General features: G+C 39.3%; 1 protein-coding gene across 1 annotated transcript in view; it reads right to left on the bottom strand.

The window, feature by feature from the left end:
• Nucleotides 1-24,491, bottom strand: part of DENND5A (DENN domain containing 5A) — a 113,692-nt gene that overhangs the window by 56,870 nt on the left and 32,331 nt on the right. The window contains exons 2-5 of the mRNA XM_073883006.1: nucleotides 12,880-12,951; nucleotides 12,019-12,128; nucleotides 9,302-9,959; nucleotides 2,737-2,816 (exon numbers count right to left, since the gene is read on the bottom strand). Coding sequence (XP_073739107.1) covers nucleotides 2,737-2,816; nucleotides 9,302-9,959; nucleotides 12,019-12,128; nucleotides 12,880-12,951 — 920 coding nt within the window. The remainder of the gene's footprint in view (nucleotides 1-2,736; nucleotides 2,817-9,301; nucleotides 9,960-12,018; nucleotides 12,129-12,879; nucleotides 12,952-24,491) is intronic.

The raw sequence follows: 24,491 nt of genomic DNA, 5'->3' as shown, positions 1-24,491 counted from the left end.
TTGAGTTTGATAAGTTCTTTATAGATTTTGGATACTAGCCCTTTATCTGATATGTCATTTGCAAATATTTTCCCATTCTGTCGGTTGTCTTTTGGTTTTGTGGACTGTTTCTTTTGCTGTGCAAAAGCTTTTTATCTTGATGAAATCCCAATAGTTCATTTTTGCCCTGGCTTCCCTTGCCTTTGGCGATGTTTCTAGGAAGAAGTTGCTGCAGCTAAGGTCGAAAAGGTTGCTACCTGTGTTCTCCTTTAGGATTTGGATGGACTCCTGTCTCACGTTTAGGTCTTTCAACCATTTGGAGTCTATTTTTGTGTGTGGTGTAAGGAAATGGTCCAGTTTCATTCTTCTGCATGTGGCTGTCCAATTTTCCCAACACCATTTGTTGAAGAGACTGTCTTTTTGCCATTGGACATTCTTTCCTGCTTTGTCAAAAATAAGTTGACCGTAGAGTTGAGGGTCCATTTCTGGGCTCTCGATTCTGTTCCATTGATCTATGTGTCTGTTTTTGTGCCAGTACCATACTGTCTTGATGATGACAGCTTTGTAATAGAGCTGGAAGTCCAGAATTGTGATGCCGCCAGCTTTGCTTTTCTTTTTCAGTATTCCTCTGGCTATTCGGGGTCTCTTCTGGTTCCATACAAATTTTAGGATTATTTGTTCCATTTCTTTGAAAAAAGTGGATGGTATTTTGATGGGGATTGCATTGAATGTGTAGATTGCTCTAGGTAGCATTGACATCTTCACAATGTTGATTCTCCCAATCCATGAGCATGGAACGTTTTTCCATTTCTTTGTGTCTTCTTCAATTTCTTTCATGAGTATTTTATAGTTTTCTGAGTACAGATCCTTTGCCTCTTTGGTTAGATTTATTCCTAGGTATCTAATGGTTTTGGGTGCAATTGTAAATGGGATAGACTCCTTGATTTGTCTCTCTTCTGTCTTGTTGTTGGTGTATAGGAATGCCACTGATTTCTGTGCATTGATTTTATATCCTGCTACTTTACTGAATTCCTGTATGAGTTCTAGCAGTTTTGGGGTGGAGTCTTTTGGGTTTTCCACATACAGTATCATATCATCTGCAAAGAGTGAGAGTTTGACTTCCTCTTTGCCGATTTGGATGCCTTTGATTTCTTTTTGTTGTCTGATTGCTGTGGCTAGGACTTCTAATACTATGTTGAATAGCAGTGGTTAGAGTGGACATCCCTGCCGCATTCCTGACCTTAGGGGAAAAGCTCTCAGCCTTTCCCCATTGAGAATGATATTCGCTGTAGGTTTTTCATAGATGGCTTTTATGATATTGAAGTATGTACCCTCTATCCCTATACTCTGAAGAGTTTTGATCAAGAAAGGATGTTGTACTTTGTCAAATGCTTTTTCTGCTTCTATTGAGAGGATCATATGATTCTTGCTCTTTCTTTTGTTAATGTATTGTATCACGTTGATTGTTTTGCGGATGTTGAACCAGCCTTGTAGCCCAGGAATAAATCCCACTTGGTCCTGGTGAATAATCCTTTTAATGTACTGTTGGACCCTATTGGCTAGTATTTTGGTGAGAATTTTTGCATCCATGTTCATCAAGGATATTGGTCTGTAATTCTCTTTTTTGATGGGGTCTTTGTCTGGTTTTGGGATCAAGGTAATGCTGGCCTCAAAAAATGAGTTTGGAAGTTTCCCTTCCATTTCTATTTTTTGGAAGAGTTTCAGGAGAATAGGTATTAATTCTTCTTGAAAAAAGGAAAAATTCTAATGATTCTCCAGATGAGACCTCAATTCTTCTATTTTTCTACATATGAATGTCTGTAAATAATCTACTCAAGCAATAATCTTGAGAATCTCAGACATCTTAAGAATTTATTTTAAAATTCAAAATTAAGATGAATCAAAAGAATGCAAAAGTGTGGGAGAAAACCTTCAAGTGACATTTAAAGCTGAAGGTCTATGTCCCAACACTGGCTCTTAAACACATTTTGAATAAATATTACACTGAAATATCCCATCCCCATCTTCAGTGTGTATACATACCTACACACACACACCACCACTGGATTTAAGGGGGGGGCCAGGGGGGGCAGGCAGGAGTACCAGAGGCCTTTTCAATCATGAGAAAACCAAAAGACTTCCTCCTTTCTTTGCCCAAAGTCAATAAAGCAGGTGCTTTATATGGCTGGCATTCCTGGCATGTCTGCTCAGGGACAGTAACATCTCACAGAAGGCCAACACAGTTTGAGTAAAGAAGTCCCAAAAATGCCTTTCTCATGAGACTTCCTGGCACTGGACTACTACTTACAGTACCTAGCTACAGTGTCTGGGAACATCTATTCTATAACCATAAAACAGGGCATCCTAGAGTCTGAAAGAAAAGGCTTTCTCTGCTCCATCAAACCAGGTTTTCCAATTGCACAGAAATCTAGCTCTGGTTTTTCCCTACCTTTCAAGATAAATCTAATCTAGTATCTAAAATTCAGCCCACTTATTTCTTAAGAGTGGAAAACTTTATTTGCGTCACATTGAGATCTCTGAGGAGTTCCTTGTGATGCCCTTGAAATTACGGGATTCTTAGAAACAAAACACTTCTGGAGGTCAGAGATCATCTCCTCTCTCAAGGCTAAGCCATTTTTCATTTATGTGGTTTAGTTTTACAGACAGTAGAAATTTGGAATTGTATGGCCTTTCTGGTCTGAATTGTTGGCTTCTTTTTCTCTACATTTTTTTATTTTTAAAAAAGCAACATCCCACCTTGAAGGATGGCCTAACAAACAATTCCTCAGGGATCCAGTAATCTGGAGTACCCACGTTGGGATGCTGACCTCCAAGAGCTGTAAGCAACAGCACAAAACCATCTCTGTACACCAGTACAGATGACAGAATCAGTACCTCCTCTGCCACTGCCTGTGCTCATCATTCCAAGAAGGCGAAACCAATAAATAGGAAGCGGCCGAAAGTCACGTGCACCCAAAGCGTTTCAAACAATCAAAATCAACTGGAGACACTAAGGCTCTAGGCAATTATGTTCTCTTAAAGTTCCCATAATGTTTAATGAGCAATTACTTTTAACAAAAGGAGATAATGCAAAACATAGTGGGTTGTGAGGGAGGGGGGAATCAGCACGTTCTCATGGCTTGTCTCTGTGCAGAAAAAGACAATAGCTTTGTCTGACCACTCTACAGAAAATCCACCCCTAAACAAACTACAGGTCCAGTTCTACACATTGGAAACTGAATCATGAACTGTCCTTGCATACTCACACTTCTGTGAAAACTTTATGAATAAGGATGTTTCTCATGTACTCTTTGTTCTTAGGAAACAAAATCTAATCTCTATGTCCCTGTATCTCCAAGATACATCATTAAATAAAAGAAAGTGCAAAAGAGTAATTAGCATGCTCCCATTTGTGTTGTTTCTAAAAAGTATGTATGTTGTATATGCACGATTATGCATGGAAGGAAACGGGAAACAATGGTAATCTCCCTGAAGGAAAACCAGGAGCCAGAGGTGGAAGTCTTATACTTCACTATACACCTTTTTGTAATGTGTTAAAATTCCTACCATATGATTGAAAGGCTTTTTCATACATTTTAATATACCATATTTAATACAGCCACTTTGGAAAACAGTGTGGAGCTTCCTCAAAAAATTAAAAATAGAGCTACCCTATGACCCAGCAATTGCACTACTGGGTATTTACCCCAAAGACACAGATCTAGTGAAAAGAAGGGCCATATGCACCCCAATGTTCATAGCAGCAATGTCCACAATAGCTAAACTGTGGAAGGAGCCGAGATGCCCTTCAACAGATGAATGGATAAAGAAGATGTGGTCCATATATACAATGGAATATTACTCAGCCATCAGAAAGGATGAATACCCAACTTTTGCATCAACATGGATGGGACTGGAGGAGATTACACTAAGTGAAATAAGTCAAGCAGAGAAAGTCAATTATATGGTTTCACTTATTTGTGAAACATAAGGAATAGCATGGAGGACATTAGAAGGAAGGGAAAAATGAAGGGGGGCGGAATCAGAGGGGGAGACGAACCATGAGAGACTATGGACTCTGAGAAACAAACTGAGGGTTTTAGAGGGGAGGGGGGAAGGGGGATGGGTTAGCCCGGTGATGAGTATTAAGGAGGGCACGTATTACATGGAGCACTGGGTGTTATATGCAAACAATGAATCATGGAACATTATATCAAAAACTAATGATGTACTACTGTATGGTGACTAACATAACATAATAAAATAAATAAATAATAAAAATTAAAATTAAAAATAATATACCACATTTAAAACATATACATATGGTATATTAAATTTTAACATTAATTTTAATATATCATACTAATGTACCTGTATACTTTAAAGAATATTACAATTAATACATATGTACTCAATACTTCACATAAAAATAGTTCATTGCTCAAAAATAGTTGAGAGGAGGCACTAAAAAATTAAGAGATTTCTTCTGAGTAGGATTCTAGGTGAAAAAGGTAAACTCTCAACTTTCTCTGCCTTGTTTGTCCACACGTTATTTGTTTTTTAAAAAACTTATTTTTGGGGCGCCTGGGTAGCTCAGTCAGTTAAGCATTCAACTCATGATTTCGGCTCAAGTCATGATACCAGGTCCTGGGATCGAGCCCCAAGTCAGGGAGTCTGCTTGAGGATTTCTCTCCCTCTCTCTCTGCAACACCCCCAGGCAAAAAATTAAATAAATCTTTAAAAAAATAAAGGCTGAAGTAGGGATGCCTGGGTGGCTCAGTCGGTTAAGCCTCCAACTCCTGATTTTGCCTCAGGTCACAATCTCAGGTTCGTGAGATCCAGTCCATGTCAGGTTCCCTGCTGGGTATGGAGGCTGCTTAGGATTCTCTCTCTCCCTCCTTCACCGTCTGCCCCTGCCCCCCAAGCACGCATATACTCTCTCTCTCAAAAAACTAAAATAAAATATAAATAAATAAATAAAAAGACTGAGTAAAGCAAAGTGGCTAAAAAATAGTGTAATTGAATTAAGCATATCATGAGGCAATTAAGTAAAAAAACAAAACAAAACAGAAAACTGCAAAAATCTATAGGCAGTCTCCATTCTGGTTCTTTCACAAGGTTAGTTAAGTTCTCACTCCCCTTTTTAAAAAAAATGTGGGGTGCCTGGGTGGCTCACTCATTAAGCGTCTGCCTTTGGCTCAGGTCATGATCCCAGAGTCCTGGGATGGAGCCCGCATCGGGCTCCCTGCTCCACAGGAAGCCTGCTTCTCCCTCTCCCACTCCCCCTGCTTGTGTTCCCTCTCTCACTGTGTCTCTGTCAAATAAATAAAATCTTTAAAATAAAATTAAAAAAATAAAAAAATGTTATCGGGGTGCCTGGGTGGCTCAGTTGGTTAAGCGACTGCCTTTGGCTCGAGTCATGATCCTGGAGTCCCAGGATCGAGTCCCACATCGGGCTCCCTGCTCGGCGGGGAGTCTGCTTCTCCCTCTGACCCTCCCCTTCTCGCACTCCCTCTCAAATAAAAAAAAAATCTTTAAAAAAGTAAATAAATAAAAATAAAAAAATTTAAAAAAATGTATCTGCAAAACCTAGTGAATGCATTATGGGTGTGGTTTATGCAAGAAAAACAATGCAGACATCTGATTAGTGGACCCATAATCAAAGGAAATACCTAGACCCTTCATCAAAAGACTAGTGACTATATAGTCATGTTTTAAGCTAAAATACAATGTTTAATGGATATATATATATACATATATATACCCCTTTTATGATTATCAGACTTGAATGACTTTTTCAATTATCCAATCTACTACCCTACTAACTCATATCAGGTGAAGAACTTCTCTACATACAATTTTACAGCAACTGGTAAAAAAAAATATGCTATTAAAAAAGCTGTATCTATAGGGGCGCCTGGGTGGCTCAGCTGGTTAAGCGACTGCCTTCGGCTCAGGTCATAATCTCCCACTCCCCCTGCTTGTGTTCCCTCTGTGTCAAATAAATAAATAAAATCTTTAAAAAAAAAAACTGTCAGTTCAGTCATCCAATGGGTTACACTTTGTCTTACAATTTCACCTGCATTCTTTTTATCTTTTTAAAGATTTTATTTATTTGAGAGAGAGAATGAGAGAGAGAGAGAGAGCACATAAGAGGGGGGAGGGTCAGAGGGAGAAGCAGGCTCCTCGCTGAGCAGGGAGCCTGATGTGGGACTCGATCCCGGGACTCCAGGATCATGACCCGAGCCGAAGGCAGTGGCTTAACCAACTGAGCCACCCAGGCGCCCTCACATGCATTCTTCTTCCCTAAGTTACACTTCTTTTCTATTCAGTAGGCAAGACATGCAGTGGGCAACACTAACTGTGAGTGGTGATGACATGTTTTTGGAAGGCCAGAAAGATTTTCACCCACCTAAGGCCTTTGAATCATAAATAAAAACTATTTCAAGAAAACCAACCTCAACTGTTTAAACTACACTATTAATAGAGAGCATAACCTACACCCAATAAAAGGCCACTCCAGGGGCACCTGGGTGGCTCAGTCGTTAAGCGGCTGCCTTCGGCTCAGGTCATGATCCCAGGGTCCTGGGATCGAGCCCCACATCAGGCTCCCTGCTCAGCCAGGAGCCTGCTTCTCCCTCTCCCACTCCCCCTACTTGTGTTTCCTCTCTTGCTTTGTCTCTTAGTCAAATAAATAAATCTTTAAAAAAAAAAAAAAAAGGCCACTCCATTTTACCGTCAGCCACGCTCAACAATATCCAGGAATTTTTTTGGAAAAATCTTTTTCCTGACCATGCTATAAACATGGCGTTAGGTCCTGAGTTCCACTTGATTCTACACACAAATCTTCTCAATCACCTTCAAACCTCTTAAAATTTGTACTGTTGATTGTATTATTGATAGAATAACTCATATTCTAGGAAATTTAAGAAGGAATTCTGATGGAAAAATGTCACCTATCATATTTCTGGTTTTAATCCTCCTTCCCCCACGTCTACAACATCCCCACTGCATTATAGGTACCTAACCTACTGAACAAAATAAAAAACTGAGACAATATAATAACAAACAAGAAAAAATAAACATTATTCCTTATAGTACATTGACAATTAATAAATATAGACGGAAGGGCACTTGGGTCACACAGTTGGTTAAGCATCCGACTCTTGTTTCAGCTCAGTTCATGATTTCAGGGTCATTAGATCAAGCCCCGTGACAGACTCCACACTTGGCATGGAGTCTGCTTGAGATTCTCTCTCCCTCTCCCTCTGCCCCTCCTGGTTGTGCACTCTCTCTCTCGAATAAGTAAATGAACTTTAAAAAAATAAATAAAAATAAAATATAGATGGAGCTCGAAAATCACCATTTTGTGACCATCATGGTAATAACTATTCAGACTAGAATCATCAATGGATGTTAAATCTACTGGGCAAAACTTCAAAGAACAGTATATTTACAGTTTCAAAGTTAACTCCCCACAAATGACTTACTAATTACAAAGGGAAGAAGGATAACTTTCCATTTAAGAAACTTGGCAGACATAATCTTAACCAAAATGATCAAATTAACATTACCAAAGATGGGCAAATTGACATCAAGTGCCTCCTGTCATGATAAAAATACACATTATTTGCCTCCTGATACAATGCACTGAGAGAATCGCAACATCACTTCTGCGTTTTATAACGAAAAATGTATAAACTGAATCTAATCATGAGGAAACATCAGACAAACCCAAATCGGGGGACATTCTACAAATGCTTTGCCTGCACTCTTCAAAAATGTCCATGTCAGGAAAGACATGAAGAAGTAAAAAGTAAAAGCAAGGCATGTTACTAGACAAGATCCCGGATCAGGAATAAAAAAAAAACTGTAACGGTAGACATTTTTGGGACAATGGTGAAATCTGAATACAATATTATAACAATGTTACGCTTCTTAAATTTGATCATACTATGGTTTATGTAAGAAAACATCCTTGCTCTTATGAAATAAAAGCTGACGCATTTAGGAGTCAAGGGACATGGCGTCTGCAATGATTCTCATGGTTCAGTTTTATGTCACACATTCACAGAGAGAGAGAGAGAATGAAGACAAATGCGGCCAAATGTTAATAACTGGTGAATTGTGGGAGAGCACACAAAAGTTCTTTGAACATTTCTTGCAACTCTTCCATAAGCTGGAAACTACTTCAAAATAAAAGTCAAAAAACTTAAAACCTACAATGATTATGCATCTCAGAGTAACAAAGTCCTTACAATGGTCTACAGTTGTAAAATCTAAGCTCCTGTTAAGTCTAACATCTGCTTCTATATTCCTGCTTTCTCACTCCGTACCATCCACCCAGTTTTCTCATCTGTTCTTGAACAAGCACATTTTGTCTCAAAACCCTTTTATGTGCTATGCCCTTTACATAGAATACTTTCCCTACAGATATTAACAAGGGTCGCTTAGAAAGGGCTTAAACTAATCATTATTAAAAATTGGAGGGGCGCCTGGGTGGCTCAGTTGTCTGTCTTTGGCTCAAAAATCTTTAAAAAAAATTGGAACTTCCCTTCCCCAAATACCATCCTCTTCCCTGTTTTATTTTTCTCCACAGACCTTAGTACCACCTCACACACTATAAACTTTATTTATTTCATCATCCCCTCCTTCCCCACTAAAATATCAGTTCCATTATAGGAAGGATTTTTACCTGTTTTGTCCACCACCGTATCTCTAATCCCTGAAACAATGCCTGGCACATGGCAGGGTCTCAATAAATAGGTACTGAATAAATAAATTTCACGTTATTTTTCTGGTTCATTTAACAAACATCTGTTTCCTTCTGATCTACTTTACTATTTTGTCCAAACCTGCTGCTCACATTCAGTTCACCTCTAATTTATAAAAAACAATTCAGTTATAACAAACAACAGAAAGAAGCAATACATCCTCATTTTCTCAAAGGATCATCATTTGTGAATCCTCAGTTATTACTGTCAGGCTGCAGAAGTGGGGGGCAAAAGTAACTGCGGAATGATGGAAAGTCAGCTTTCCAGAACCATCATTTCCTACCCCTCTTTTCAGCATCAATTAGAAGGGATGTCAGGAAGGAACCCCTCCCAAGCTGAAGTGCCAGCAAAAGGCCATGATGATAGCCAATTAGAAACTGTGGCCCTCTTGTGCTCCATCAGTTTGCCATCTACCACCTACCTGCAAAAGATCTGAGTTTTGCTCAAATTTTAACAGCCCCTGACCTTTACAGTCAGTTCCACTGCATTCAATATGGAAAGAAGGGAGGCCCTATGCAGGGAGAAAGCTCTAGTAAGCACTGACTTACGCTGTGAGTAGAGCAGGATTTGAAACTCCAGAAGGGCACAAGTAAAAAGTTGAAACACATTTTCCACCCCAAGCAGTTCAAAGACCTCTTTGACAGGGAAGTCAAATAAGGGAAGCTCATTGGTACTTGGTCTCTGGCAGATTATTGGCCCATAGACCCCAGAAAACTTCAAGGACCGGCCAGGAGGCGGGAGTGGCACCTCATAGAGTACATTGTATATGTAGCTCTCAAGGGGCAGTGGAGGGGGCTGAGGTGAAGTGACTGCCTGGTGAAGTTGTTCCAGCACACTCCGACATGCTTTCATGAAGGACATGGGTGTGATGAGGCAGATGCACTTAGAGACGTAGAGCGTGTCCCGGCTAATGTCATAGGAATTGAAGCGCTGAAGCTTGGTCCCAGGAGTGCCTTCACCATCCTCCATGCCACTGTGGTCTCGGCCATCAACAGAGGGAGAATGTAGGACATCATACTCAGCATTATGCATGTGGTAGAGGGTCTGCATTGCACTGCAGATCTGCTTGCTAGTCACCTCCTCATAAAATGTGAGGGCAAACCCAAATGTCCGAGAGCCATCCTCCCTTGTGATAATAAAGGCATGGAACTGGGGCTCCCTGGGATCAGCCTGGGTCTTGAATGCTAGCCCTTTGGGCATGCATAGCTGCAAAAGACAACAAGGAAACAAGTGGTGAGAACACTCACTGCCGGTCCTCTTTTCAGAATACCATCACTATTTATTTACTCAGAGTACCTACTATGCTATGTGTTTGGGATATCAAGATCAACACAGCAAAACATCTGTCCTAAAAATCTCCCATTCTAAGACATATGAGTAAATAAAATTATAATGCAGTTATCAGGACTACCCAAAAACAAAGTGTTAGGGCAACACAGAATAGACAACCCAGCCCAGGAACATCAGAAAAGGTTTCATAGATTAGGTTATATTAGAATTCATCAGGTAGACAAGGGAAAGAGGGTATTTCAAGGAGAAGAAGAAAATGCACAAAAATGAGGAGGTAAGAGAAAGCTTGGAGAATTTAGGTAGGTGGTTAAGCATGACAGTATTTACTGGGAAATGATGCTAGAAATATACCTATAAACTAGACAGATATAACCTTGTACCTAAAAATAAACAGTTTTAGACTCTATCAGGTCACAAAACTCTGTCTTCAAGAGAACCTTCTCTTTTCATAGGAAAAAAGGGAGCATTTCACATAAAGCAAGGAGATGACATAATCAGGATAAAGATGCACTTTTTTTACTTTAACTCAGATGGGTTATATAAAGAAACTTGGATAGCTAATCAAACTGACCTAAATCAATCAGTCCCCATTTTCCAGTTCTATATAAACCTAGCTATACAAATGATAGATTAGCAGCCTGGGGTTAACAAATATAAGGACCTACATTATGTTATATCCATTATCTTTGGACTTGACTTCCCAAAACCTAGGTGTTTCTAGAATACAGCACGTAAGCACTGGACTAGGAGTCCAAAAACTCGAAACTAAGACTCAGTTTCCTCATCTGTGAAATGAAGATAATACAATTTACTCTGCCTACTTCACAGGGTTATTACATGCATCAAACAAGATCATCCTCTAAAAACTATAAGCTATTAAAAATTAATACAGGGGGGCGCCTGGGTGGCTCAGATGGTTAAGCGTCTGCCTTCGGCTCAGGTCATGATCCCAGGGTCCTGGGATCGAGTCCCGCATCGGGCTCCCTGCTCCTTGGGAGCCTGCTTCTCCCTCTGCTTCTCTCTCTCTCCCTCTCTCTCTCCATCTCTCATGAATAAATAAATAAAATCTTTAAAAAAAAATTAATACAGGTAGTACAAAGATGTGATCAAGAGCATAGCACTGGAACCAGACTATGGTATAGTTTTCAAATTGCAGCTCAATTGCTTCTTAGCCATGTGACCTTGAACACGTTACTTAACCTCTTTGAATCTTAGTTTCCTCATGTATAAAATACATGTGTATCTGTGTGCATGTGTGTGTTTATTTAGCATCATCTACATAAGGAGTACTGTGAAGATTAAATGAATTAATTCATGTAAAATGCTTATCATAGTGCCTAGCACAAGGTGAATACTCAATAAAGGTTAGATTATTCATAGTGGTATTCTACATGAGATTTACGCCCCTGTCCTGGGGCACCTGGGTGGCTCAGTCAATAAAGCGTCTGACTTTGGCTCAGGTCATGATCTCAGGGTCCTGGATTGAGCCCCAAATTGGGCTCCACGCTCAGCAGGGAGTCTGCTTCTCTCTTTCCCTCAGCCCCTCTCCCCAGCTTGTGTGCTCTCTCTCTCTCTCTCTCTCAAATTAAAAAAAAAAAAATGCTCTATCTAAAATAGGATGAAACAAAATACCCATTTCTGTCATATCACCCAGATATACACAACCGAGATTGAGAGAAAACTGCTTTAAATCAGACTCATCATGTAATCTCAGTACTATAAGCAACCAATAGCTCAGTACCTCAAAGTTCACTGAACCATTACTATGCATTTGTTCTGACAAAACAGAAACATTGTGATTTTCAGTATACTTGATATGTTGATCAAAATGCAGAATCATGAATAATATGCACATAACCCCTTCTTCAAAAGTTATTGGTAGCTTGTGGAACTGCTGCTACCACAGTCTGAACTCACAATTCTACTGTAAATTAGTTTGTAAATTATCTCATACTTGCAGCTAACAAATACTAACCATTCCCACTGCATCTTGGTCAAAGGGATTCCATTCTACGTTCTCAGGGTATCGGGCAAGGACCTTAGACTTGAATGTTCGTCTCAGTGGTGTCTGCTCAAAATTTTCTCCTGCAAGAAAAAGAATGAAGCAAATCATCTCTACAGAGTCCCTCAACGATTGTCTGAGCTTGGTAGTCCAGCAAGGTACAGAAGTAAAGGCAAAGGGGTTAGTATGCCAACCATCTAAGAACAGGAAAGGTATCGAAGTTATTAGGTAAGTAAAGAAGCTGAAAAGGTTTAGCATGGTTAATAGTGGACATCACTAGCTATCTTTTCTTTTCTTGAAAGTGAGTTATTACTAAAATCCAACGGTTAATCTTCTTGGGAGAGTGGAGATAGCACAAGGAATGACAAAGGATTATATCCATCTTTTTTTTCCTGTAAACCACATTTAGTTTGCTTAAAGTCAACTGATATCATAGAAGCATAAATGATTTTAAATTCAGAATAAAGTATGCACTTCTATGATCTCTGAAAAAACACGAAGGGACTAAAAGATTCAAGGATATTAAAAAAGCAAATTTCAGGGTAAATCTAATGAGATATTTTGTCAATTCAGAATCATTTGAAATTTCTAAAATTCTACTTTGTTTCCCCTTTCTCCCTAAAAACATTAGAATATACTGAAATAAAGAACATTAAAGTGAAAAGAGGAAGAACCAAAGAACCCACCACCTAGAAAGACACAAATATGAAAAACCTACTGGTCAAAAAAAGGCACAAGAAAGTTAGAAGGTCAAAGGTACAAAATACCACTTTGTAGAGACATGTAAATGCCACCAGAAAGCTATGGGTGTTCTCAATTTTGTTTTGTTTTTACCTTCAGTCGTACTGGAAATGAAAGGGCTGGCACCATCCCTGGCTTTAGAAGCCTGTATGTACTGGCATAATGCTATATGATAAATGAAATAACAGAGTATTACAATAAAGCAATAGTATTCAAACTTTTTTGACCATGACTCCAGTATGAAACAAATGTTGTATCATGAAGCAATAAATATATAAATGATGTGTACATATAAATTTGCCTAAAATAAATTTCACAAAATAATACTTACCCTTACTCTGTGTGATGCCATTTCGTAATTTCTACTCTCTATCATTAAAACCAAACTAAGACTACTAACACAATTCACAGTTTGAAAAAACATTACAATACAGCATAATGACATGAAGAGTTCAACAGATATCAAATTACTATAAAGTCACTGGTACTTTATCCCAAAGTATCCTGCCCCAAATACTGCTTTTCCTAAGGAGTTAGGGAATAGGGGACAATTAAATGTACCTAAATATTTCAAACAAATAAATTTAGTAGGAGTCATGGAAAAATATGTGGAAATCATGATCAAAAACAATTCGAATGAATTTGATATTTATTGAGTAATCATGTCATACAAGGGCCTTAGTTACTGAGGGGATAGAGACAAACAAAAGGAAGCACCTATCCTCAGGACCTTACTCTCAAATGTATAGGAAAAAAGAACATACACAAATAACCCTTTCACAGGAAGGTTACTATCTGGGAGGCTCCAGATCTTTAGTCTATGTGCCAACCATTCAGAGCACACTTGCACAGGATCCTGCTCACATGTTCTAGTTGATAATACAAATTCTGTTCTAACTATAGTTTTTCTGAGTTGGTTTGGAACCCAAAGGAGCTGGTGATTAAGGAAGATGCATTCTTCCAACACAGGACTGGGATAAACCTAAAGTTGCACAGTTCTTCACTCTAAAATCATCCCAGAGGCATCTTAGGTTTCTAGAGTTTACAGTAATTCTAAGGTACCTGTTCCAGAAATTAATAATGATTCCAGTCAGAAAGTTATCATTTATAACTAAAACATTCACTTCCACTTTCTCTCAGGTTTTGTCCATCATCATCATCAGAAGCCCACTTATTCATAATTTTCAACTTCTGACAAGCCTCAACTTTCCTTCTGTTAGTAAAGCTAGTAACACAATTTCAATTCCTCTCATTTCCTGCCTTCTTCGAAACTGAGTTTTCTGAAACTCTTTTCCAGCAAATTTCATCTCTCAAAATACATCTGGTAATCCTCACTAAAGAAGACTGGCAAAATCAGCAGGCAGCTGGTAACAGTGGTAGCAATAAAGCCCCTATGGCTATGTACAGCTAGTCTCAAGCTTTCAATAACACCTGCGAAGAACACACCCATGGCAAGGCTGCACTTACTGTACAAAAAAATTAAACAGCAAGCAGCTGACATAATGATCTTGTCTACAGTCTGAAAGTCTCAGAATATATATTTAAACTGTATTCAGTTCTGAGAAGATAACTATGTCTTCCTCCTAAGCTTCTTCACTTTTAGTTGTCAGTTTGCTCATTTCTTCCTTACTAGGCCAAAAAATCTCCTCACTAAAAACTACAAAATATTTGAACAGAAACAGGAATCAGGGCAGTTTCCACTGTCCTTAATGAAAGCCTTTAGAGAAGGGTATTTTTTTAAGATGGTTATGAAGTGACCAGACCATTTTAAACAACCACTGAGAAAAGGCCAGAGGTGAAAATGATGAACTGACCTGAAGTATAGACAAAGAGGAGGGGGAGATTATAAATCACAAAGAGAAGTGGTCTTTAGATCCTCTATCCTCCACACCACCTCTTCATCTCCTGCCCCTTCTTCAAACAAGCTAAGTAAAGATCTCTTGTTAAGGAGTCAGGTTCTTGTTAAAGAGTCAGTAAAGGCACCATTGAGACTGCCAATCCTAGACATAAGTCCTTCTGTGTATTAGACTGGACCAGTATCGGGAGCATAGTATTTTCACTGCAAGGGGAAAGGGGGTGTATAAAGCGGTAGAGTCCTGAGACCAAATCATGTTCATTACAGCACCTTATATAGAGTATCAGAAAAGTCACAGAGGAAGGTGATTCACAAACCTAAGATATTTTTATTAAAACAATTCAGTCTTGGGCGCCTGGGTGGCTCAGTTGGTTAAGCGACTGCCTTCGGCTCAGGTCATGATCCTGGAGTCCCGGGATCGAGTCCCACATCGGGCTCCCTGCTCAGCAGGGAGTCTGCTTCTCCCTCTGACCCTCTTCCCTCTCGTGCTCTCTATCTCTCATTCTCTCTCTCTCTCAAATAAATAAATAAAATCTTTAAAAAAAAAAAAAACAATTCAGTCTTTCATCATTTACTGAGGGCTAAGTTTTGAGAATAAGCAATAGAGACTTAATGCCTCCAGAACATCTACACAGACCCACCTTATGAAATCTGTACATGTGTCAGATCCTTTAAGTCTCCAATTATTTAGACTTTTGGAAATTCAAACGATATTAGGAATAAGACATTGCAACCACAACTGTCCTACTGTCCTGGAAAAAGTAATTACTTATTCACCTAACACATACAGAGTCCACAAGAGTCAGCAGGTCTGGATACCAGAACTAAGGCCCATTTCTAACAGCAACTTAAAAATTAGTCAACTGGGTGTCAGTCTATCTTTGTGAATCTGTCCCTGAGGAAGTACAATTCAGATAAATCATAATAGATTTTTTTTAAGCCTGCATGCCTTACAAGGACTTCTGACAGGTTCTTTGTTTACTGGCTCTGCTTTGACCAAGCCAGAAACAAAATGACATTTGTACTGCTATTAGCCTATTGGTACTAGCTTGATCTGAATAATCCTAAATAAGGAATGCTTACAACTGAGAAGCTTCAAAGGAACCCCTAAACTCTCTGAAATGATTTACAAAGTTTTGTATGAAAATATGTACATTTTTCTAAAGAGAAAACACAATTTTCATCAGATTCTCAAAGGGTTCCATGATCCAAAAAAGTCAGAAGCCAAAACTCCAAATGTTTCTCCAATTTGGGCAGGAAACATTTCACCACTTAGAGATTAACCTAAATGGGTAGGTTTACATGCAGTCTAAAATAAAATATATGCACTATTAAATAAGTGCTTTCTGGGTTGATGATGACATTATTTTCTCCTTTTTTATCGTAAGAAGCCTGTAGATGCAAACTTCTCTCTCTTTACACATACACACATATGTGAATGAGTTAAAAAAGAAAAAAATCTTATCCTCAAAACTTGTATGTGAAGTCATCTGAAAGGTCATCAGAAAATGTTCACCAAGGGAGCCTAGGTGGCTCAGCTGGTTAAGCATCCAACTCTTGATCATGGTTCAGGTCGTGATCTCAGGGTTATGAGATCCAGTCCCACATCAGGTTCCATGCTCAGTGAGGAGTCTGCTCGAGATTTTCTCTCTCTCCCTCTCCACCCCCCTGCCCATGTGCTCACTCACAATGCTCTCTCTCTCTCTCTCAAAATAAATAAATAAAATTACTAAGCATCCAACTTTTGATTTCAGCTAGGTCATGATCTCAGGGTTGTGAGATCAAGTCCCACACCGGGTTCTGCACTCAGTGGGGAGTCTGCTTGGGATTCTCTCTCCCCTCCCTCCTCCCTCCCCCCCACTCAGGCTCGCTCTTTTTCTCTAAAATAAACAAAATCTTAAAAAAAAGTTCACCAAAATCTCAAAGTTACACATTTATAATAGATGTATTACATCTGTGGGAAACAGTGATAGTTTTAAAATGGTAGTGCAGATAAGAAAACGCATGTTCCAAAGAGCTATGTGAAAAAGATCCAATACAGTCAAATCCCCACCTGGTTTATGTTAAATTACACAAAGCTTCTCCAGAACATAGTGTTAGCTTAGATTAAAGAAAAATAAAAGTAACCATCACTTCCTAGGAAAAGCGTTTATGGGACACATCTGTTATACCTCTATCTTGGATTAGATATACCAAATAAAAGTATTTCAATTTCTAAACCTATCAGTAATCAGAGTTGACATACACTTAAGAAGCTTTACATAAAATTTGAAGTTTGAAAAAAAGAAAAAAGAGCAAGAGCTAAGGGCATTTTTATATCTGGTCTCTTAGAAGAGATGGGAAGGATAATACAAACACCTGTGAAACTACAAATGAAAAAAACTGACTTTATCAACAGAATAATTTCTATCTAGGGCACCAGGGTGGCTCAGTTGGTTAAGCGTCTGCCTTCGGCTCAGGTCATGATCCCAGGATCCTGGGATGGAACCCCACAGCAGGGAGCCCACTTCTCCCTCTCCCTCTGCCTGCTGCTCCCCCCTGCTTGGGCGCTCTGTCTCTCCCTGTCAAATGAATAAATAAAATCAAAGAAGGAGAAAGAAGAATTTATATCTAGCATGATGGTGGTTCTGCTTCCAGTCATGGAAGAGTAGCTCCTATGAGACCAACTCTCTTGCAGATAACTATGAACACTGGACAGAATATAAAAAACTACCTGAAGTACTAGGGAACAAAAAGGCAAAACAAATTATGACAGAAGAGAGAGGGTCAAAACTTGGAAAAAGGTAATGACACCAAGCAAGTGTCTCCTGTTACGGCTTTTGGCCAGCCAGGTCCCAGTCTGTGCCATGAAAGATGGCTAAAATTCAGCTAAAAACCCATAGTCTTACTAGCTTCACAAACCAGAGGACAGACTTTAAGGCAACCACAACAGAGAAGTCAGAGAGGGAAACTCCAAAGAGAACCAAAAGAAGGTGCCTCAAACTCTGTGTATAAATTCTGCCCAAACGGCTGGCTAATCCCTAAACTATGCATGCATGGAACAGACTTCAAGCAACCAAGTTAGGGCTAAAAGTACTGAACTGAGATTTAAACTGCCATTCACTGCACGGGAACAGAGTTTAACAAAACAAACAAAATTCAACGTTCTTTAGAGGAAGGTAAAAAAAAAGAAGAAGAAGAAAAATCCAATGTCTACAACGTATCATACTCAGTATCCAGGACACAACTCAACAGAATTGTTTGGCTTATAAAGAAACAGGAAAACATGATCTATTCTCCAGAGAAGAGTCAATCAACAGAAACTGACCCTGACTTAATCCAAATATTAGGGTTAGCAGACAAAGATTTTAAAACAGCTATGATCGGGGCACCTGGCTGGCTCAGTCAGTAGACTATGTGACTCTTGATCTTGGGGCTGTGAGTTCAAGTGCCACACTGAGACTGGAGATTGCTTAAATAAATAAAACTTGAAAGAATCAGCTATGACCATAATGAATGAAAAAATAGATCTCAACAGCAAAATAGACTCTATAATTCAGAGGATGGGCTTAACAGCAGATTGGAGATGCAGAAGAGTTAGTGAATTTAAATAGATCAACAGTGGTGCCTGGCTGGCTTAGCTAGTAAAGCATGTGACTCATTATCTCAGGGTTGTGAGTTCAAGCCCCACACTGGGCACAGAGCCTACTTTAACAAAATTATAAAAAAATAAAGATGGGGAGCCTGGGTGGCTCAGTCGTTAAGCATCTGCCTTCGGCTCAGGTCATGATCTCAGGGTCCTGGGATCCAGCCCCGCATTGAGCTCCCTGCTCCACTGGAAGCCCGCTTCTCCCTCTCCCACTCCCCCTGCTTGTGTTCCCCCTCTCTCTGTGTCTCTCTCTGTCAAATAAATAAATAAAATATTTAAAAATAAAAAATAAAAAAATAGATCAACAAAAAGTATCCAATCTGAAGAACAGAGAGGAAAAAAAAATTAGGGAGAGAAAGGAGAGTATGGGAGAGGACCCCAGAGATCTGTGGGGCAACAAGTCTAATATACGTTTAATTGGAGCCCCGGAAGAAAAGGACAGCAAATGAGGTTTAAAAACTTTTTTTTAATTGAAGAAATAATGATCAAAAATTTCCCAACTTTGGTAAAAGACATAAATTTACAGATTCAAAAAGCTCAGTGGATTCTAAGCACAACACATACCAAGAAAATAAAAAATTGTACATCACAGTCAAACTTTTAAAGAAAGGAAAAAAAAAGAGAAAGATTATTAAGGAGAAAATCTTGAAAGGAGACAGAGAAACATGATACATTAAAGAAATGACTGAAATTACCATTGCTTTCTTACCAGAAACAACAGAGATTAGAAGACATGGAACAACACCATACAAGTACTGAACCCTGTCAACCCAGAATTCTATATGCAGAAAAAAAAATCCTTCAAAAATGAAGGCAGAATAAAAACATTTTCAAGTAAAACAAAACTAAGATAATTCATTGCTTGCAGACCTGTACTACACAAGTGAGAAAGGCCTATCCCAATAACTTACATGCTACATGATCCCATTTATACAACATTCTTGAAATTACTAAATTTTAGAAATGAAGAACACAGTGACGGTTGCCAGAGGTCAGAGATGGGGAGGAGGAGGGTTCTATAAAAGGGCAACACCCAAGAATCCTTGTGGTGATGGAACTATTCTGTTTCTTGAGTGTATTAATGTCAATATCCTGGTTGTAAGAGCATCCAGTAGCTTTGCAAGATGTTACCACTCGGTAAAGAGTAGAGTGTCATTTCTGTATTATTTCCTACAACTGCATATGAATCTGAAATTACCTCAAAAAGTTTAATGTTCTTAAAAAAATACTATTTAATTTAAAAAATTTAATGTTTTTAACAACCTGTCAAGGTTTTAAAGCAGAGGCTTCAGGCAATAAAATTCAAATATCCAAAGTTATACTTGGACCAAACTCTTCAAAGGCAGCTGAGCTATCCCTCACTCCAGGACCAAAACATTAGGGTCACATCCAGGCTGCCTCACACCTCACCATATCCACACCAATCCTATAGGGTCTAATTAACATTATCTACAGCAAGAGTGATAAAATTTTCTTCCTCTGGGAATGGATACAACCAGGTTATTATGTCATCATTTGCATATTGGCATTCTGGGATGTCCTAAAATTGATCCTGCTGGTGACACTGGTGACCACTTCAGGGCCACTCATTCTATGATCAGTTTACTTCCTGCACTAAAACATGTCACTGTATTCTTCCTGTTATAAACATTCCTAAAACAGACTGCCCATCGAAAAATATAGTATTACTACCAACTCATACTTCTATCTGGTACATGTTGAAAAATCAGCTTGTGTTTCACCAATTCACTTACTCCCTCAGCATTTCAATCCTCCTTGTCTTTCAGATAATTTTCTGAACTCTTGAATAAATCAGAGATCATCTCCTGCCATCTTTGATGGGGCACAGTGTAGTAAGAGAAGGGAATGCAAATTTCTAACTAAACAAAAATTAACCTTGCTACTCCTTTTAGGTGACTATTTCATTACTATCAGCAGTTTTTAAATGAGGACAGCTTTAAAAAACACAGTAAGACTAGCTGAGTTTTGGTAGCTACAGAAAACCATCTAACACTATACTCTACTCATCACTTGCCCTCACCTCTTCTTCATACGAAATTGAGGTAAATTTATAGGTTCTGCGGCATAGAGAGGGTAACCTGCTCCTTGAAGAGAGAAGCTGTACCTTCACCCATATCACCAGCCGACGTGTGCTCAGGAGTCAGACATTCACAAATACCCAGAAGGCAGGCAGTGAGCTGCCCCCCACTTTGGACACACCACAAGGCCTCTTCTATCTAAGGCACTAACCCAGAAAAGCTGCTCACCAGGCTTTTCAATGAAAGCAACAGAAACCATCTGTTACCTCTTTGTTTTCCACTTGAGGTGAATCTGTTTACTTTCTTTCTCAATATATTTTGTCCGATAACTTCAGATTTAGGTATACAGCCATTATTTTTATTGATGTTTTGCCTCCTGCTTGACATCTTCCAGGCTGCTCCACACCTAGTCCAACTCCTGCATCTAGTACCTCTTATGTACCCAGTTTTAACAAGAGTCTAGGGTTTGAGAACCTATCCAAACAGGACTGCTCCAAACAACAGCTAGGACAAAACTTTGGTAGCAAGATATCAAGTGTAGACACTGCTTCCCTTTTAGCCCAGCCAAAAACCCTGGCAGGACACACATCTGTTGAGCTAACATCTTGAATTTACGTAATTTGCTCTGTTTATTATGGGAAGCAACAAGCTATCAAATTCATAGTCTTTCGGATGGGTCTAACACTGTCGTGTGAGTTGGATATACATATACTGTACTGAATTATATACAGTACATACTGTACTGAATTATTTAACAGAGTAAGGACTCCCAGCAGTTATACATGTACATAGGCACTTTTCTCTAAAAGCTAGCCCCTCCAGAAAAATGGACTTAGGCAAACCCAGTGGACTGGGATCTCTAAGTAAGAAATAGCAGAGGACTGGGGCGCCTGGGTGGCTCAGTTGGTTGGGCGACTGCCTTCAGCTCAGGTCATGGTCTCAGGGTCCTGGGATTGAGCCCCGCATCGGGCTCCCTGCTTGGCGGGAGGCCTGCTTCTCCCTCTGACCCTCCCCCTGCTTTGTTCCCTCTCTTGCTATCTCTCTCTCTGTCAATTAAATAAATAAATAAAATCTTAAAAAAAAAGAAAAGAAATAGCAGAGGACAAATATGAACAATCTTCATGCTCTCAATACCAAATTTTAAAATAATCAGCCTAAATTAACGGTAAGCAACTAGCCTAGAGGGCAGGAGACAGAGCTGAGGTCCTACCTTGGCTACTCGCTAGCTGTGTGACCTACACAATTTATTGAGTCTTGTGGGTCTCACTTTCCTCACCTGAAAGATTAAGAAGTAGAGGTCGAGTTGCTAATCTATAAAGGTTTTTCCAGCTTGATCATTTCATGACTTAGTAACAGTTGGGCCTCGAGTCTGACCCAGCATGGAAATTGCACCTTTTAAACTGTGAGCAGTAGGGGCACCTGGGTGGCTCAGTCGGTTAAGTATCTGCCTTTGGCTCAGGTCATGATCTCAGCATCCTGGGATGGAGCCCCAAGTCAGGGTCCCTGCTTAGCAGGGAGCCGCTTCTCCCTCTCCCTCTGCTGCTCCCCCTGCTTGTGCTCTCGCTCTCTCTCATAAATAAATAAATAAAATCTTTTTAAAAAATAAAAAATAAAATAAATTGTGAGCAGAAGGCAAGCATTAGTTCTCCCTCTGCTGCCTCTCTTCCCAAAACCCCACAAAAACAACAGTAGAGGGGTGGGGGTCAGGGGAGCATAGCCACAGAATGAAAGTGAAGGTGATAGCAACAAAATTTTAGAAGCTGGAAAGCAGATGGATGAGTGGTTCCTGACAGCAGACTAAAGAAACCTAAGATATAATATAACCTCCAAAAAGCTCAGGAACTTGTAGCATCAGGCACTTCTGGAAGTGGGGATAAAAATGGGACTAAAGGGATGCCTGGGTGGCTCAGCCGGTTAAGCGTCTGCCTTTGGCTCAGGTCATGATCCCGGGGTCCTGAGATGGAGTCCCGCATCAGGCTCCTTGCTCAGCGGGGAGCCTGCCTCTCCCTCTGCCTGCCACTCCCCTGCTTGTGCTCTCTCTCTCTCTGACAAATAAAATAAATAAAATCTTTAAAAGGGGGGTGACTAAAAACAGAAGAACTGGTTGAAAGTCTATAGAAGAACCAGCTGGCATCAGCTCATGAAGAGATAAATTGTTGTAGAACTATACAATGGAACATTATTCAGCCATTAAAAGGAATGGAGTACTGTTACATGCTACAACACAAATGAACCTTGAAAACATTATGCTAAGTGAAAGAAGCCAGACACAAAAGGCTACATATTGTATTACTCCATTTATATGAAATATCCAGAATAGGCATATTTATAGAAACAGAAAGTGGTTACTAAGGGACTTAACTGCTAATAGGTATGCAGTTTCTGTTTGGGATGATGGAAATGTTCTGGAACTAGATAATGGTGATGGCTCCACAACAGTGAATAAACTAAAAACCACTGAAGTGTACACTTTAAAATGGTTAATTTATGTTACATTAATTATATCTCAATTTTTTTTAAATAAAAGAACCAACTAGACCCCACCCCACCCCAGACTCTCCCCACTCTGTGCAGCCTCCAACATGCCAGAAGAAAACTGGAAGTTTATTCTTTACAAGGGATAAATAAAAGAATGAGTGAGGCGGGTGAAATAGGTGACAGTGGTCAAAAGGTACAAACTTCCAGTTATAAAATAAGTTAGACCTGGGGATGTTACGTACAGCATGGTGACTACAGTTAACAATACTCTAATGTATATTTGAAAGTTGTTGAGAGTAGATCTTAAAAGTTCTCATCACAAGAAAAAAAATTGAAACTATGTGGTGATGGATGTTAACCAAAATTACTGTGATCATCATTTGCAATATATATACATATATCAAATCATGTTGTACACCTAAAACTAATACCATATTATATGTCAATTATATCTCAATTGAAAAATAAAATTTTTAAAAAGAATGAGTATATCTATACTTGGGATTATAGTTGAGGTATCAAGCATCAACAGCTGGGAAACCACAGGCACAGCTGAGAGTCAGGGTATCATTCTAAAAACAGAAAAACAAAAATTTTACATACTGAATGTTGAGATTCCCCAGTGCTCTTCCACTACTTGGCTCTCACAAAGTTGGCAGGTAGGATTATGCCCTTGAGGCAGAGATTTAGAGGAATGTTTTCTAAGAATCTGACCAGCCCAAGAAAAAAGACCTAGAGACCTTCATACTCCAGGGAAGAAACCATACAGCCAGTGACACTCTCAGAAACCAATCCCTCTTCCCATGAACATCAAGCTTCCAATCTGCTTCTTGATGCTTTATTCTTAAGTGTAAATGGACAGCCAGGGATCATAAGACACTTGGGAAAAGACTCTAAGATTAGTGAAAGACACCTTTTGCCAGTCAATGCAATTTTAAGGAAACAGAAAATTATGGAGAAAAAAGAAAGCTTCAAAAAGTACTATCATAGGGCCTAGAAGCAACAACACCCCAGAGACAGCACAGCTAGCACCCATATCTTGGTTTCTAATACCATTCACCAATAAAAGAATCAGGACTGCTTAGAGAAATCGCTCATTCTTTAACTGGAACAGGGCATACACGGGAGGAGCCTGGAGCATTTTGCAATGCCAAAAAGTAAGGAAATACTCAAAAACCCATGATGACAGGGGCACATCAAAGAGACACGGGGGCCAACTGAAAGATCGCCCAATGGCCAAAGCTAGAATAATTAGAACAACAAAATAAAAACACTGAATTATAATCCAAAGTTAAAAATAAATATCCATGAGTCCATACTAATATAAATAAATGATTAAATAAATAGGGGGAGAATGGACAAATTTCCTGTGCTGAAAAACGCCAAATAACTTATACAGATACTAGGCTCTCAAAGAGGTGGAAAGTAACTCCCTGCCCCTTAAGTATGGGCTGCTCAGAGGAAAAAAGAGTAACTTTATATTGGAAAAATCTGACAAACACTACCAGGTGATCAAGATTAACATCAACAGTGATGTCATGTTAATAATATGCATGTATTCTTTTTTTTTAAGATTTATTTATTTATTTGAGAGAGAGAGCGAGAGTGAGAGAAAGGGAGTGGTGGAGGAGGGGAGTGAAGAGGAGAAGGAGAGAGAGAATCTCAAGCAGACTCCCTGCTGAGCGTGGAGCCCAAAGTGAAGCTC

Source organism: Callorhinus ursinus, unplaced genomic scaffold (genome assembly GCF_003265705.2).
Source record: "Callorhinus ursinus isolate GAN/ISIS: 27379988/994484 unplaced genomic scaffold, GSC_fseal_2.0 scaffold49, whole genome shotgun sequence".
Lineage (NCBI taxonomy): Eukaryota > Metazoa > Chordata > Mammalia > Carnivora > Otariidae > Callorhinus > Callorhinus ursinus.
Note: the sequence above shows the minus strand (reverse complement) of the source record. Positions and strands in the feature narration are given on the sequence as shown.